At 41.2% G+C, this 17,654-nt stretch overlaps 1 protein-coding gene across 1 annotated transcript in view; it reads right to left on the bottom strand.

Moving 5' to 3' along the window:
* Window positions 1-592: 592 nt before the first annotated feature.
* Window positions 593-17,654, bottom strand: part of cobl (cordon-bleu WH2 repeat protein) — a 57,021-nt gene continuing 39,959 nt past the window's right edge. Inside the window, 11 exon segments of the mRNA XM_034202704.1 lie at window positions 593-2,404; window positions 3,270-3,542; window positions 4,672-4,788; window positions 4,973-5,206; window positions 5,309-6,662; window positions 6,664-6,907; window positions 7,009-7,194; window positions 7,509-7,621; window positions 9,425-9,740; window positions 13,480-13,632; window positions 16,895-17,516. Coding sequence (XP_034058595.1) covers window positions 2,321-2,404; window positions 3,270-3,542; window positions 4,672-4,788; window positions 4,973-5,206; window positions 5,309-6,662; window positions 6,664-6,907; window positions 7,009-7,194; window positions 7,509-7,621; window positions 9,425-9,740; window positions 13,480-13,632; window positions 16,895-17,516 — 3,696 coding nt within the window. The 3' untranslated portion in view covers window positions 593-2,320.

Here is a 17,654-nt window from a genome sequence, read left to right as displayed (position 1 = left end):
CACGTACAGACTCATGACAAAAATATCACTCACACCCACAGGGAGACAAGAAACCACACGATTTGTAAAGTAGATCAACTGCAGAATTTGTACCCACAAAAGAAGAGCCTGTGGTCCTTTGCAGGTATTTACATCCAAGATCACTCTTACAAACTCCCAGACATATTCCACTGCTACGACAGTACCCAGTAAATGACCAGTCGCCCTTCATTGGTATGTACAAATCCCACCATTTACATTTTACCTGGTTACATCTTTGCCACGAAAATGGGATATTTATTCAAAGAGCATTTGTTTATAATTAAAGACTTGAAATTGCCCCACCAATATGTGTACACTGTGTTTACGTGTGATTGCACAGCTAATGTGGATATTGGTATCATTCTAAGGGAAGGAAGAAAGGCACAATGACTAGTGTTTCAGGAATCAGGAATAGAGGTTAGGTTGAAGTTCTGCGAAAGCCATTTTATGTGACCACATAGTGATGAGTCAGGGTCATGAGTGGCTGACTGGAATAGTAGCAAAAGGCTCAGGCACATTTTTATTGTAGAAAGATAAAATACAGGAATATCAGGTGCAAGTCACTTTGAAGTTGATTGCAAAATTATTTATTGAATCAAAAAGCAGGGCAGACAAAAATAACCATCCCCAAAAAACAATGTGCACTTGAAACTTAAAAAGCAATAGCTTATAAAATGTTCACACTATCAGTGAAATAGCTCTCTCTTGAGGATTTGTATCAAATATTTTACTGTGATTCTCGTGTACAAAATATACAATGCTACAATGTGCTGTAGGCTATTGCGTGAATGAAATAATCCCTTCTAGTTAGTGAAAAAAGAAAATATATCTCAAGGTTTTCCCTCTCAGGGAAAAACAGGTGGGCATGAATTAAAAATAATCTCTATAAAACTAGGACTCCCTTTACTCAGATTTCTCACAGTCCACAGCAGCAAGCATTTATACCTGAATATGAATGCTCTAGGTTTCTCATAGCCATCATAGCTACTCCACACTGTAAACTTATAATGGAGCGCAATGGAATGCAACACCATGTGCCTAAATTAAGGCAACCTAAACTACTGCCTTCCTACAGCTTTCCTACGACCAATCGCCATAGTAACTTGTTGGTTTCTTTGCCCATTGATATCTTTCCATAACAGTGCTTCAAAAATGTTGACATTTTAAGGAAATAAAAGGTTAATCTTAATTTCTCAAATATATCTAACATCAAAGGCACGGTCAGTTGTATTGCTACTGTACAAGTATATGTTTCTGCAGGCCACTCACGCATTACAATGTCTTTATAGATCTTAAACAGCAGCACAAAATGATGATTAGAAGCTAAATTAGAAGTATATTTAGATAAAAGGCACAAATCAGTCATCACCATCTTTTTCTTTCTCAGAGCCAAGAAATGCAGAAGTTGGCATACTGTATGGACCAGATCTGGTTAAAATACACTTTTAAACAAAAAAAATCAAACATCAATGGATATATCCATTATTTTTGAAAATGCACTTAAGTTTTCAGTTTTTGTAATTTGTTAGACAAATAATAAGTAGTTGAAATCTGGAAAATCAGTAGATTCAACTTATTGCACCCTATATAGAATATTTAAAGCAAACATCATATACATAACACTGAGTGAGCAACAGTTTAAGGCATCCATAACTTAACTGAGGGAAAAAAATCAAGGAAAAAATAAAATAAAATCATAAACCATTTAAATCTGCTTTCATTGGCACACACTTTGTACAACATTCCAGTTAAGAATACTGAATTCAAGTACAGATGGCAAGATATGTTTAGGAACTGCGAAATGTTGTAAAGATGGACATGAACTCTCTCCAGCAGGCTATTGTTAAACGCTAACTGATATAACTGATATTATACATGGAATTAACTGCAATCATTTCACCTGTGACACAATTATCAGAGAGATCGTATTGGTTTGGCTACTAAGAACAACTTTCGCAACATAAATACATAGAAGTAGTATTTAAATATTCTCCTTTCATACAAAATCTTTTAAGCATAAGGCCCTGGTTGGTTGTCAGAGGTTCGAAACCCTTTATGAACAAACGATCATATCTAGATGACATGTAAAAACCATTCTTTCTTTCTTATTTTTTATATTGGAATTTGTGTCACGCCTTTGATAAGGTTCCCCACAACTTTCAAAAAGCATCCACTCAAAATGTGACTCAAGTTTTCCAAAAGTAATTTGCAAAAGCACAATGGCAAAACAATAACGACCTGAAACGATATATTAATAGCGTTAATATGTCCTTTGTTACGGTGGTGTGGGCGTCCCCTCCTATGGCTGAGGGAGTGTTGAGGAGGTTGTCTGGATTGTTCCCAGTCTGCCATTCACTTGGACTGTCTTTCTGGGCGCAGCGACCTAGTTAAAAGGAACACAACAAGTCATGTTTATAATTCTCCACTTTGGTGGTAAAAGTTCATGTATGGTGGGCAAAACATAGAAAAAATGCCTTAACTAAAGAAAGTGTTATATGTACTTTTTTTTTGCTCAAGTCTGAATGTGGTGAAAATTAACTAAAACAATGCAAATATTAATGAGAAAACGTTCAGTCAACTCTACTTTTACACAGCTCCTGACCTGAAATTCAACTTTATCTTCTTTAAAATATTCATACAGCAGTACAGTAGGGCTGTCAGTAGAATCTGTGAATGTGTTACTATGTGCGATTAGTTTCCAGATTCCCTGCTGCAGCACCACAGGAGAGCTTTCTTCTGCCAGTGGTGTCTTTGAACATTGCAAGACGTGAGAAACCAGACCGAAAGATGTGAGAAGAAAGAGGCCTTTTTTCTTCTGTGTGTCTGGCTTTCTTGCCTCAATCTGTTATGTCTGTCCCCCTCCTTTCTTCTTTGAGTCTCTATATGGGTGAAATTAAGCTGCCTTGTCCACCAAGACTCATTAAAAGAAAAATGGAATCTTTACGATATTCATCACTTGATGTGCTAATGCTACATTTCAATCTCTTTGTTTTATTTTAAATTTCTTCACTAGTTTATATATTCCCCTAACTTTTCTGCAGATAGAACTGAGATTTTGAAGCCAGCAGCCTCTGGTAATATTTGATCATATGTGACGTGTGTGATATTTAAGAGAGTCTATAGGCTTATCACTGCCTTTTCATGGAGTAACTGTAGAATTGAAATCCCCACAATGCAGAGTAGATAAAGGATGTAACAACTTTCACTCTGTAGTGTAAATGTATGCTTTTGTTTCCCGTTATTTGTACCTTTTTTAGCCTCTCAGCAGCAGATCCAGTGCGGATAGCGTCCATCATAGCCTCCCTGGTCGAGGCAGGGTTGATGGAGGCGTTAGCACCTGCCACAGTGCTAGTCCTACCCTGGGCCAAGAAGACAGGAGGAGGAGGTGGAGGTGCCATCATGGGTGCTGGTGGGGGCGGTGGTGGGGTGAAGACAGAAGGAGAGGGAGAGGAGGGAGGGCCTGCCTCCTCAGATGTCACGGTCCTGAACTTCTCAAGCTCATCAGCAGACCCAGATTTGGTCTGTAGGAAACAAAAGAGTGAACAATGGTAACTTTAGACATGTAAACATAGACAGGGGCTCTCACATATGGTCTAACGTCAACCTCTGAACCATATTCTTTAATCTAAACATCATTTTTTCTAATCTTTCTGCATTGAATGTTTTTACTTATGATTGTAACATTTATATATTGTTTTTGTAACTCCATTGTGCAAGTGGTTTAGTTTTCTTTATTTATCTTTTTTTCTCTAAAGAGAAGTTTTGTGTCTGATTTAGTCATGTACCATTCCAGAGATTCCACTTCTGGTAGGAACCTCCAGAATAAAACCGCAGATGTTTTAGCTCCAGAAGCACGTTTTCTGCCCCTTTCATTCCACAAGGGTTCTTACATGAGAGCAAACCACAGCTCACAGTCCACACAGAGGGATGGAAATAGACACCCGTGCTTGCATAACTTGGTTCATGCACCCTTCTGTGAGCTGCTAACTAGCTTACAATACAGACAGAGAGTTCAGCAGTCACATTTTCTAGTAAACATCCTTCTTGTCCCACCTGTAATGCTATAAGGGCATGTGTTTGTTCTCTATTAAAGACTAAGAGTTTATAACAGCCTAATGCTACAGGCTAACATGCTAACAATGACAATGCTAAATGCTGATTTATGTTCCTCATCTTTTAGCTTGTTAGCATGCTGACATTTTTCTTAATAACATTTAAAAGAAGCATCCCTGTTCTATCTGTAGCTGGTGGAGTGAGTTTACAGAAATGTGGTCATAAACTAAATATATATAGAATGTTGATGTGGTGGTGACACAAGAGGAAAATGATGAATCATCTCAGCGCCATCTTCCATGGAAATGAATGGTTGTCAAGACATTTCTAACCATACCAAAGATGTCATAAGCTCAACAAAGGGGATGAGATTCATCCACTGGGTCGGACCATTTATTTATGTGCACAAATAATATAAGCAATGTGGGTATATTCAATGATTCATTTAAGGAGGTTCAAAGTGGATGACAAACTTATTATAAACTTAACAAAACATATCATACTGTGACTTTAAAGGCGTGGTTCAGCTCTTTACCACACCCCCTTGATATGGTCAGACATGGGGTGATATTGCGTAAATAGTTAAGAGTGTTTTACCTTCTTCAGCCTTCCGGAGCTGCTCTGGGCTCTAATGGCAGCCAGGAGAGCAGATCTCTCATTCTCCTCCTCTACATAGGAGGCTTTCTTTGTGATGCTGGGACCAGAAGTGGATAGCTAATTAAAGATAAAAAGAGAGGAATTATTATTATTCCAATATAGTCTTCCAGGCAACACCTTCAGCTGTTATGGCACAATTATTAACATAGTGCATTTCTATTATTTCCAAAATGCCATATCGTTATCATAATCGCTCTTTCCTCGACCATCATCCATGTGCACTGTACAATGTGTATCTCACCTTCTTGAGCCTGTCCCTGGCTCCGCCTGTCTGTAGGGCCTCCATCAGGCTGCCATGCAGAGACGAGTCTTTCTCAACAGACTTAGAGATCACGGGTCTGAACTTTTTTACTGGCCCAAACAGGGTAACGGGTGGAGGACCTGTGTAAGCACTTGTGTCTGTCACTGTGACAGAAGGCTGGAGTTTTGCATCAGGTATCAGATTGGTGACTGCCTTGGTCGTGCCCCTCGTGTTCTGAAGACAAGATGAGAAGTTGTAAATAACTAATTGACAGTGATTATTTGAATGTAAAGCATTTGTTTAACAGTAAAATATTCCAATACTGGGTTTACTCACAGTTGTCTGATCTTCGGACACAGTCTTCGGGGCCGTGGGAGGTTTGGCAGATGAATGTGGAGTTCTGCTTTGTGCAGGGCTGGGGCTTCTCAGACGAATTTGTTTAATATTATCGTTGTCATTACTGGCAATCATGTCATTTTGGATTGGCCTACTAGACTGAATAAGCCTATTCCTGGCTGTTTCTGTTTCCAGCGAATTAAAACTTGCTTTGGTGGATCCGACAGAGCTTCCAAATCCTTCCCTGTCCGGTCTCACTCCTGCAAAATCTCTCTGGCAGTCAGAAATATACTCTGGATAGCTCATAGACCTCGTAGAACCGGGCGGGTTGGATTTAGAAGAAGAGTGATTCTCCTTATTATCTGACAAAGATGACTGGGAGGATTGGTTTGGATTCACTTGTATGGAGCGACCTGACCTCTGGAAACCGAGAGTCTGTGACTTCGAAGAAGAATAGGAGTCATGTACATTAGAGATAGAGCTGGGTTTAGCTGAGGTCTGTGGGGTATATTTAGTGATGGCAGACGCCACATATTGACTGGAGGTCCGCCTGGATGGTTTGAGGAAGGACAGGTCTCTCTTCAGGTCTGGAAGCATGGGAGGGGGAAGCGTAGGGTAATTACTTGGCTGGTGATTGTTTTTGGACACTGAAATGTTGCTCTCCACCTGTACCTGCGCTTCTTTTGCAACTTTGACAGCTCTTGCTGGTTCTTTCGCTTCTTCTCTAACCATCTCTTTAGGCCGCGTCCTCTCTGCAGGTTTGTAAACTGGAGTTTGAGTAGTTTTCAGGTCCTCAGTGTTACTGCTCCTTAAAGTAGTTACTGAGATTGCAGCGGGACTACTTTTCAGGTCATCTGTGGTCTCTTTAACCTTATCACTGACATATTTGCTGTGAGGCACAGAACTTTCTTGTCTTTCGTTTGAGCTCCAAAAAGCTTTGGCTTTTCCAAGAAGAGGAGACCCCTCACTGGAATTAAGTCCAGACTCACCACCGTTTCGGGAGGTATCCCCTTTCACCATGTTTCCTTGATCGTCAATCTTAATGGCACCGACAGTTAGTTTGACAGCTGGCTTTTCCATAGCAGCATGCACAACAGAAGGTTTGGGAGGGACCACAGTGAAAGTTTTCATACCGAAGCGTGATGTGACGTTACGAGTTATTTGACTGTGTGAAGTATTAGAGCTGCGGCCCTGGCTAACTCTGTGCATCTCTTCATCTCTCTCTACAGGCAGTACTGATATCTGACTGGCTGGTGGAAAAACAGGCTTCTTTTCTTGAAAAGATTGAGCGTCACTTTTCACGGGGTCAGGCTTGCTGTGTTTCTGCTTGTCTACATTGGATTTCACTGCTGATGTTCTTTGTTTTTTCCTCTTTCAAACTGTTGGTATCAGTGACACGCATCTCTTTAGTTTTTGTCTCTAGTATCTTGCCTTCCTTCTTCTCAGAGATAGACTTATCCTCCAGTGACTTTCTATGTTTCTCAGATTGAGACAGCTGCTTAGTGTTTGCACGGCTGCTTTTATTACTGTCAGCAGCTGTACAAGCATTGTTGTTTTTGTTTTGTGGCTCCACACTGGACTGCTGACAAAAGCCTGGAACTGTGATAAGAAGGGATAAGAAAAGGTCATTTAAAATATATTATAATAATACAACTGTCAGCAGCGGCAACGTATCAGCTCTTCCATATCGTTCTTCCTACCTTTGCTGCCAGCAGTCCTGCTTAGTGACTTTGTCTCAATCTCTACAATGTGGCGTTCATAGTCCTCCAGTACTTCATCTATGGCTGTGACTGGCACATCCATGTCCACTACGGACACCGGCACCTCATTACTGTCTGTGGACATGGTATAAGGAGACTTCTTTGCTGAAGCTATATCTATGTGATCTAGAAAATGTGGAATACATTAATACATCATACTTTGGGCACAGATTTATTTCTAAACATATTACCATGGCTATATCTTCAGTTTGAAATAGTCCCAGTCATGTGAAACATTTCAAATCTATTTGACATCAAACTACATATATAAACGTATATGCAAACGTGATGTTGTAGTGTTACGAGTGTTTAATGCTTTACTGAACTGCAGAATACATTACTTCCAAGGTATGTAGAGCCTTGGAAGTAATGTATTCTTCACCTCAATAAAGAAATCAAATATACCAGTTTAATATTATGGGTATGCGATGCTCACCCACCTGCAAGGTTCGCTTCAAAATCTGCAAAAGTCTGATGGAGCTGGGCTGTGAGCTCTGGGTCATGTTTTTTTTTCAACCTGCCAGACTTTGCTTGTGGGCTGATGTCATTGTGCCTGAGGATAGAACACAAAAACATGTGTCAATAATACATATTGAGGGATGCACATGTGAAAACAAACACAGAGTCATGAAACATTTGTAATGCAAACAACAGATTAGTGCGTAGGAGCAGCCATAAACTAGCACTGCCCATCATTCTTATTAACAGTCATCCAGCCACCAGCTGTTATGTGCTGCTTATTTGATGCTGTTGTTACATCTGGCTCCCTTACTTTCACCAAACTGCCCCAGGAACCAAAAGGCTCAATGCAGTTCAGCAGTTGAAGAATAAAAATAAATGTTGGTTTCAGATATTTAAAATAAATTGGATTTCACTTGTTTTGCCGCCTGCTGGCTCTCAAACACGTCGCCGTAAAGATATTATTACCACAGTGTATACTTCCTTCACTATTTGTAATGGTTCAACAGAGCATTCTCATGAGTTACTGGCATATTAGCCATAAATTGCAACAAGGAGGCCAAACCAAATATAATGTGAGTGATTTTGAGAAAACAAGGTTTACCTGGAAAACAGAGCAGCCGGCCGCATCAGGCCAGTCCCTGGATTCATAAAAATGCTCTGAGTAATAGCAGCAATCCAGGTTTCTGGTCTGGTCACATTACCATGCACATTTCACAACAACTTAAAAGGTAGAAAGTGATCTGGGGCTGCAATAATTTCCCACAAAAGCCTTTGAATAAGGGCCTAGAAACTTAGAAACTCAGCCAGCGTCCAAAGGTTGAGGGTGCCAGCCTTGACTACAACTAAAATATAACACATTGCGGGAACTGCTCTTGGTTATTGCTGCTGGAGCAGTTTAAACAGTGGAAATACTTCTAGTGTAGTCCTCTGAAACAGTGAGGGTTCATTCTTCAGGTGAAATAAAGATGTAAAACTAAACTTGATCGGCAAATGCAATAATCTAATTATAGATGTTTATTAATGCAGGTGATACATATTGATGGTTAGGTTGACTCAGACCCACAGCATGGTGACTGGCACATTGATTAACCAACCTGCCAGGAAACCAGGATTTAAAAAATAAAAGGTGACTGCAATGGGAAAGGCAGAAGAGGAGTAGAAGTCAGCAGAAAGCAAATAAAAGCACGAGGCCAGATAGATGAGTGAGTATGATCACAAGGCCAGTTCAGATGCCTTAAAGGTCACCTATTATGCAAAATCCACTTGTTCATGTATTTTATACATAAACATGTGTCCCCTCTGTGGAAAGAGATTCTGAAAGTTTCAGGAAAAAAGATTCTCTCTCTTTTGTCCTGATCCATTTATATAAAAACCTGTCTGAAAATGAGCTGATCAGATTTGGGCCACTTTATGATGTCATAACGATGTTTTGGCTTGTGTCACCATTAGCCAATCGCCAACCAAGGTAACCCCCCCCCCCCACCTTATCACCTGAATCTCCTCCTAAAGCACCAGTGGGTTATTTTTAGCCATATCTCTCAGAGGGGCGTGGGGAGGGGTTCCTTATTTTCATCTAAAGTACCAGACAGAGAATCCGCACTTTTGAAACAGGGCTGAAACAGAGGGGATTATGGGATGCTACAATTCAAGATCTGTTTGGTATTTTAGCCAAACACCTCAGAGACATGTTTGTATATATCTGAGACCTATATTATATTGATGAAAAAGAGTATAATAGGAGACCTTTAATGGGCCTAACCCAATCATCTTGAAACATTATGTAAAGATATACAGTTATTGTTTGTTAACTTCATTCTACTTTGACCCCCTACTTTTGTTAACCCTTACTTCCGTGCCTTTTGTTCTGTAATTGTTATCACTTCTTCTTCACTACCTGTGTCTTGATCCCCAGGTCGCACAGCCCTCGTCACTGTCACTGGAATTGTCCCGTACTGGTCCAAGCAGCCTCTCTGGTCCAGGTCGGCTATTTCCATCCAGGGACAAACTCCCATTTGGGGATGTGGGTTGGGTGTCAGATGGAGAGCCGACCAGGCCCATGTCCTCGCCCTCTGCAATGCCTTCAGAGGCAGCGTAGCCCTGGTCAGGCAGACTGCTGCTGCTACTGCCCACAGACGCGGTCTCCTCGTCAGGCGTGCCCGTTTCTGGTTTCCTTGACACGGCTGCGGAGCTTTGCATGGAGTGGAGCCAAGCTGGGAGAGGATCAAGAACATTCTTAGCATCAGTATTGTGTTATCAGTTTCCTTTAAAAATATTACAATCCAAGTCAAAGGGTTTCAAATGGCCTAAGGTTAGTATGGTGACATTAAAGAATGGGCATGTATCTGGGTAGGAAAAATATAAAATCCTAATAAAGACTAAATGTTTTGTTAAACCATGACATGCATTTACTTAAAACAAACGTGTTGACCTTTTTCTTTGTCTTGTTTTAAACCAACACTAAAGACTTTTGATAGCTGGAAAAACAATTATAAAAACAGTAAGACATATCATGAGAGCATTTGTTTGAAAAAGAGCACAGGATGCAGAGCGAGCAAGAAATAGAGGAAGAAATATTTACATTAGGTTCAACATTCATTCTGACACTGCACACACACAAACCAGAAGACACACCACATATACAAACACAAAGCCTGGAGCACAACCACTTGTGGCTTGATGTAACATCTTTAATGATGTGCGGGTGGATTCATTGTAAACAAACCCTTTCAATTGGATTTTTCTGAAGTGTTTAAGGGTCCCAGTGAAAGACAGTATTGCAAAGCCTCTCATCTCTTTAGTAGTCATGCTTTGGTCTTTCCTGTGGATTTCTGAGAACATATTTAGTCTGTTACTGAAATGATTGAACTCTAGGCCAAAATAATAGAAATGCACCAGATGTTAGGTCAGCGTGAACAGTACTGGGAAGCCATCAGGGGATTCTTTCAAATGAGTTTAACAGTGAGTGACCTTGTTTGTAATGCCATACTGTAGATGCATTTGTGCAAGCATTGTGCTCAAATATATCTATCTGTGTGTGTGTGTGTGTGTGTGTGTGTGTGTGTGTGTGTGTGTGTGTGTGTGTGTGCTTGGCATGTCAGTTGTGGGCCAGGTCCTAATGGTGTGGAGAGAACAGTCAGTTCCAGGAGATGTGGTGATGACTCACAGGGCTGTCCTCCCAGCTCCTTCCCAGCAACAGCTTAGTCATGCCAGCTACAGCCACAATCAGCCCACACAAGTACACATGCACGTACACACACAAGTGCACAAATACTCACACTGCCCTATGGTCTGTACACGCATATATCCTTGCATTACAAACAAATAGTTATCAAACTCAACATGACCTTAGGCACATGCTTCAGTTAAAGCCAAACAAAAGGTGTCTGGAGCAAATCAATAGTGTGACCGGTTACAACATCTAACCATGGCAATCCATGCACGCACAATCCCAAACCAAGGTACTTGAATCTTGATGCAGTCTTCAACTGTTTAATTGGAAAATGTCTGTCAAACATTTATTGTGTTTTTCAATCACAAAACAGATTGTCTTTACAGATAAGCATGTTTTCAATCTCACCACACAATATGTTCAATGAGTACACATTCCCTTAACTAGGCTACACTTTTGTACCACATCTCAAAGGCTTTGAGCTTGCAAAGGACACATAATATTTGATATACCTCAAAAAGAGTCAGTGACAACACAATAAAGCATCATATTGTGACAGAATCAGTGATGATGAATACAAGGGTTCCATTACCTTAAAGAGACAATGTGCCAATCATGGTTGATTAAAAATATAGCTGATCAAAGTAAATATAATCTGTTTTTCCCTCAACCAGACATTTGACGTTGCAGGGACAATCCCAGAATAACTGCTAAGGATGTTATGGACAGAGCCAATCACTGCAACATGTACTTGTAGGTACTGACAGCTTGGCTCTGTAAGCAGGAGAACTCAGTGCTCTCAGGTGATATAGCATGTAAAGCTTCAATTGACTACATTAACCATCAGCACTGATTCGACATCCACATAAAGGGTAGTGAATGTTCCCTTTAACAGTCACAAATAGAGCCATTTTCTGACATGCATCTTTTTCAATGTAATCATGAAGTGCTTACATGTGTAAACAAGTCGTTTTATGCTACAATCTTCCCTTAAGGAAGTCTTGCAGTTGTTCAGACCAAAATGATACACATAGGATGTCACAACATAAGGATCACTTTGGACCCCTGCCCAATATTTAAAACAAACTGTGAAGCATTCATGCAACTATAAGCGTAAATAACAAGTCAAACAACAAATCAGTTTGTAGTATCATTCTCTTCACCAAGTAAGCTGTTCGGAGCTTTCCTTTGAAGGTCTTTAAAAAAAACCTATCTTTAAAATACATGAGGTAATACTACCTAAGAGCAACATGTCATTGATAGATCACCCTTTCCATAATATTGCCAACGGCAGCATGCTTTCAGGTCTCAGATTTCTAAACCAAGCCATAACACCAAGCAGAGAGAGAGAAACATACGCTGTCAAACTATTGATCTGCAGATATCGCATCACCAAAATATTGACATGTAGATATCACATGACCTTGCCTCATAGCCGCATTTGAGCCTCCCACCCATCAATCTAGCTGTGACTGATACGTCCAGGGGTTAGCTCATCTGTCATTGTATAGCCCTCTGACCACATTCTGTGTCCACTTTTAACTCAGCTCTGATCTCATGCAAAATCAATAACAACCAGCAGATCCAGTTGAAATACAAAACCACCAACGCTATATACATACATTTGTAAAAAAGGATAAAGAAAAAAAAAACATTGCTTAAGGAGAGAAATTGGATGGCACTTCTTGCTTTCACTTGTAGCATTTTGTGTACTCAAAAAACTCAAATCCAAAACATCACATGGATTAAAGTGGTTTTCTGTGAGGCACAGTTACTCCAAGTGAAAGCAAATAAACATGGATGGTTGAAAATGGTGGTAGCAATGAGACAACATATACAAGAAGAAACAGAAAAAATACATCTCCGAAGAATGAAAGGAGGGTGGTGAAAGTCCAGCAGATATAAGAAGGGGCCAAGAAGAAGCAAAGGGAACTGATTGGATGTGATTGTCAGGCGACGGGAGGGTAAAGCCAGAGAGACTTCAGGAGTGTTTGGAGCGCAGACGCAAAGGCCCACAGCAGTACACTATAAAGCAGGGTGGGGGGTAAAGAAAAGAACAGGTGAGAATTGAGATGGATAGATGAGATACATTGCATTTAGCAGGGATGACGATAAAACCAGCCTTTGGCGAAAAACATAAAAGTAAAGACATACAGAAAAAAAGAGTGGCCTGCATCCCTCAACAATGTATTTCAATATACATCTAATATATTCCATGCACTGTATACATGCAACAAAAAAGCATCTCTGGTTGATTGGTCGTGACCCCTGCTCTGACCTCTTGGACTATAACAGTTTATAGAAATGAAGCACCTTGACCTCGCATGGCCCCAGTATCATTTAACCACACACACACACACACACACACACACACACACACACACACACACACACACACACACACACACACACACACACACACACACACACACACACACACACACACACACACACACACACACACACACCACACACACACACACACACACACACACACACACACACACACACACACACACACACACACACACACACACACACACACACACACACACACACACACACACACACACACACACACACACACACACACACACACACACACACACACACACACACACACACACACACACACACACACACACACACACAGCAGTAGAGGATAGAACACATTCTGATTGGATGGAAGTAAAGGTTAGCAAACCAGGAAGGCAGCTTCTAGGACAGAAAAGAAAGAGCAACAGTGAAAGAAAAAGAGGGGCAGCCCATCTGGAACCTACACTGGGGAGCCGCTTCCTCCGCCTCCATGGAACTCTGCGGGGATCTGCTTTCTGTGGGCTCAATGGAGGGGTAGGACGGGGAGGGGGGGAGGACAAGCTGCGGGGGGCCTGGTGAGCGGCGAGGTTTGGGTGGCACTGGTTGATCAGCGGCTCCTGTGGGAGAAACAGCAGGCAGGCAGGGCAAGATCTCAGGGTCATGTTTGTAATTAAAAGAGGGGAATGTGGGAGAAACATCTTACAAGTTATCAGACTGAAAGTAGCAGAGATTATGCAACCACAGTTATTTTGTTTTTTATTTATACTGGCAACGTCTTTGCTTCTGTGTTCTTGTGCTCCACTTCTTAGAAACGGCTTGTTATTCAAACAGTGGTTTTCTTAATGTTCGGCTGTTCTCAAACTGGAGTTTCTGTGGGTGCTGAGCCAGAGGGTTTATCACTTAAAAGTGCTGTCAGCAAATCTTATGTTTACAGTACATTTATTTGTACTGTAGGTTAATACCAACAATCCTGTTGATTTTCAAAATCTACTGTATGGATATTAGGCCAAATCTTGGCAACAAAGGTCTTTTGAGCTGAAAAGTGACACCTACAACAGGTTTATGGCTAACTTTCAGCTTAGATAAATCCTGCAATAACCTGCATACCAACATGTGCGGCAGGAGCGGAACTCATGTTTTATTTCTTAGCTGCTTCTGTGGCTTTCAGTATTGCTTCCAACTTGTGTACAATCAATACAAAACATGTAAATGCAGGACATTTCGAATTGTGACATTTTAAATGTTGACTTGATCAAAGAAGAAAAGCAATTTGGTTGTTAATGAAAGAAGAGGCAGCAAGAAAGGAAGTAAAGAGTACAGATGTGTAATATATACATTCACAAAGCACTGGAGGCGGGTGATGCTACCAGAATTGAGGACTGATGAATGGGTTAAAGTCAATCCGGATAACATATTGGGTTGTAGGGGCAAAAGCAAAATGACTGTAAAGCAGCACTGTTGAAATACAGCTACAGAACTGTCCCTATAAGACTACAGATGCATCAGCGTGCTGTGTCTTAGTCAGCAGGTGCTTTCGATGTGCTGCTTTGTCTGTTTACTCTGCTGTCGACAACAGGAAGGAACTGAGACGGCGTGCGGGGCTGCGATGATGAACAACACCATCATAACCTTGACAGCTTCTGGAACACACACACCAGCGGTAAAACTCTTCTTCTCTAATCCTACAATTTGATACGTTTTTCCCCCTTGTGTTATTGTGTCTGGGTTTGCATTCATTATGTGTCTCATAAAGAAGGAACTAAACAACCACATAGACATACACTGCACTGTGCCTTTGGTGCTCAACTAAATAACCGTATGATTAATGCCTCAAAAACACAAGTACTATATCAATGCCAATATCAAACAGTGGAGGTTGCTAACCAGATTTAAAGGTAAGACAATGCTTAAATGTTACTCGAGTTCATTTCTTCAAGCTGGACAAGCAGTGGGAAGAATATTAGCAGATTCCACAGATACATGTTTTCAAAGATAGGCTTAGGCTTCAGCATTACAAGAGTTTGAAGAGTTTATGTAAATATTGCATAGAAGCAATGATTTACAAACAGATTCAAAATTGTACTAACGAGCTATTCAATACTCCAGTATCCCTTATAGTTTGACTGTTTTAAGACTTGTTATGGTCTTTAGAATTAAAAGGCTCCCAAAGCAAATGATATACAGTTTACCATTTGACATGCACACATTGTTTTTGCTCAAATGAAAGGCTGTATGAAGCACACGTAAATAAAAGGCCAATCAACCCATGTAAATACACTGTATACATTATATTAAATATATATATATATTGTTTCTGTATATATAACAGAGGGCCCCACCCTATACTGTAGTGCAGGATGTAGGCGTTTCACCCTATCCTGTGTACCAGAAATAACATGTAGTGTTTAGTTGCTGCATGTTGATGTGGAGATTGAGTGCAAGAATAAAACCATTTTTTTTATTTAAAAGTTAAAGAAAGAAGATTTAAACCAAAGGAAGCTTTAAAGCAAGAGCAGAGAGAATGTGTTGTACTGTCAGCAGTGTCAGGATAGAGGAAACAAGAGTTCCCTGTGCTCTGTTCTATTCCTGTATGCAATAACCTCCTCTTGCTTTCATGTGCCTGTCCAACATCCTCCTCTTTTTAAACCCCCCTACTCCCCTTGTTTCTACCTTGTCATCCCCACTGCCAAACCTTCCCATGCTCCTTGCTCTGAACTCCATTCTGATACCCTCACCTTTCTCATCCCTTTTTCTGAGGTCTACCTCTCCCTCATCCCTGCCCCCTGTCAGACACAGCAGCCCTCTTCTGCCATCTCACTTTGTTACGGGGAGAGATCTAGGTTTTATAAAAGATCAATACAAGGCCAGTTCAAGTTCAAGTTGTTCCGGCTTAAATCTATGATGGATCTGTCTCATTGTATCTGCCGGCTTTGAGGGTTTCGGGTGAGTGGCTGCATGCACATGAGAAAGAGAGAAATTAAGACAGCAACTGAGAGAGAAAGTGGAAAAAAAGAGAAGATAAGAAAGTGAGGGATTGATAAGCACAGGCGAAAGACAAGGACTGTATTGTCTTGTAGGCTATGATGAAAACCAGCTCCACAGGTTCCTGTACTTCAGCCATGAAGTGTACGTACGCACGCACACACACATTTACTCAAACTATTTCACCAGGTGATTTACGTCATTCTTGACAGTTTAAGTTTCAGAGGTTGCAGCAGTGCGACAGCTCATTCCTCCAGGGAAACTCAACTTCAGACTGTTTCACTTCATTAACCCACAGAGAGTGTTAAACATCACTAAAATCAACAAACATTTATACAGAGGTGGGAAGTAGTGGAGTAAAAATACTTTGTTACTGTACTTAAGTACATTTTTCTGGTATCAGTACTTTACTCCACTACTTATTTTTCTGACGACTTTTTACTTTTACTTCTTACATTTTCAAAACAGGCTGGTTACTTTAGTTTTAATCTGCGTTTGGTGGCGTGATCATTATTATTAATTAGAGTTATTGATTTGAACACGATCCGTGTATCCATCATTTCCTGGTCTTCTCTAAAGAAGAGGGAGCAATGTTGTCATGTTGCCGTTGTTCAGCATGGAAACATTCATTAGCTAACAATGAAATGATTGTTCTATTAATATAAAGGGAGGTCAGGTACTCTTTAAAAACAGTTGGTAGTTATGGGTACTTTTTACTTAAGTACATTTCAAAGCCCATACTTCTTTACTTTTACTTGAGTAAAGAAGTTTAGTCAGTATTTTTAAACACGAGTATCTGTACTTCTACTTGAGTAAAGGATGTGTGTACTTTTGCCATCTCTGCATTTATATGACTTGTTCTTTTAGTGACTGTGCTGCCATTTTATAGATATTTACCCATTGCGCTGTTTCTGTTGTGCTCAACGTCATCCAGTTTCAGGTTGAGGGCCGACTCAGTGTCTGATCTGGAGCTGCTGGTGGAGATGGCCTCTGGATCTAGTTTGGCCGTCGTGCTGCTGGCCTTCTGGGATTCCTCCACCCTGCCGCTGGATCTTTTCACAGGGGGATGGACCCGAGCAGAGCCGCTCTCCGTGCTGCTGGTCAGGGTGCTGCAGTACGACACCGCCTGGTCCAGGTCAACGTCAGAGTCCTCGAGGCTGTGGCTGAGTTCAGAGCTGGAGTCCTGGACCGCTAGGCTGTCTGTGGTGCTGCTGCCGCTGGGGGTCGGGGAGCTGGAGGTCGGAGAGCTGGGGGTGGGGGTGGCAGCGATCACAGGTGGAGGCTGTGCTACTGTTTTCAAGGGGACTGGGTTTACTGTTTGCGCTACCACAGTGGTATAGGACACAGTGTTTGACTGTGCCACTTTTTTACGGAAGGATGGGGTAGGAGCTTCAGTAGCATCAGGGGTGGGAGAGGCGGAGGTCGAAGTGTCATCAGGGCCTGGGGTGGTGGAAGCTGGGGTGGGGGGAGGGGCCGGAGCCTTTTTCTTCCTCTGCAGGGTTTCTGTGCCAAGGCCCATCTAATAAAAAATAAGGGAAATAAAAGGAGAGAGACAGTAGCAAGTTAATTATCTGAGCACCTTGTGCAAATGTGTGTGTTAGGTCTACCCGTAAATCAGCCTGTCTTCCAAAACTGAAGTAGAGTTTACTACTGAGTA

This window comes from Gymnodraco acuticeps, unplaced genomic scaffold (genome assembly GCF_902827175.1).
Source record: "Gymnodraco acuticeps unplaced genomic scaffold, fGymAcu1.1, whole genome shotgun sequence".
Taxonomy (NCBI): Eukaryota; Metazoa; Chordata; class Actinopteri; order Perciformes; family Bathydraconidae; genus Gymnodraco; species Gymnodraco acuticeps.
Note: the sequence above shows the minus strand (reverse complement) of the source record. Positions and strands in the feature narration are given on the sequence as shown.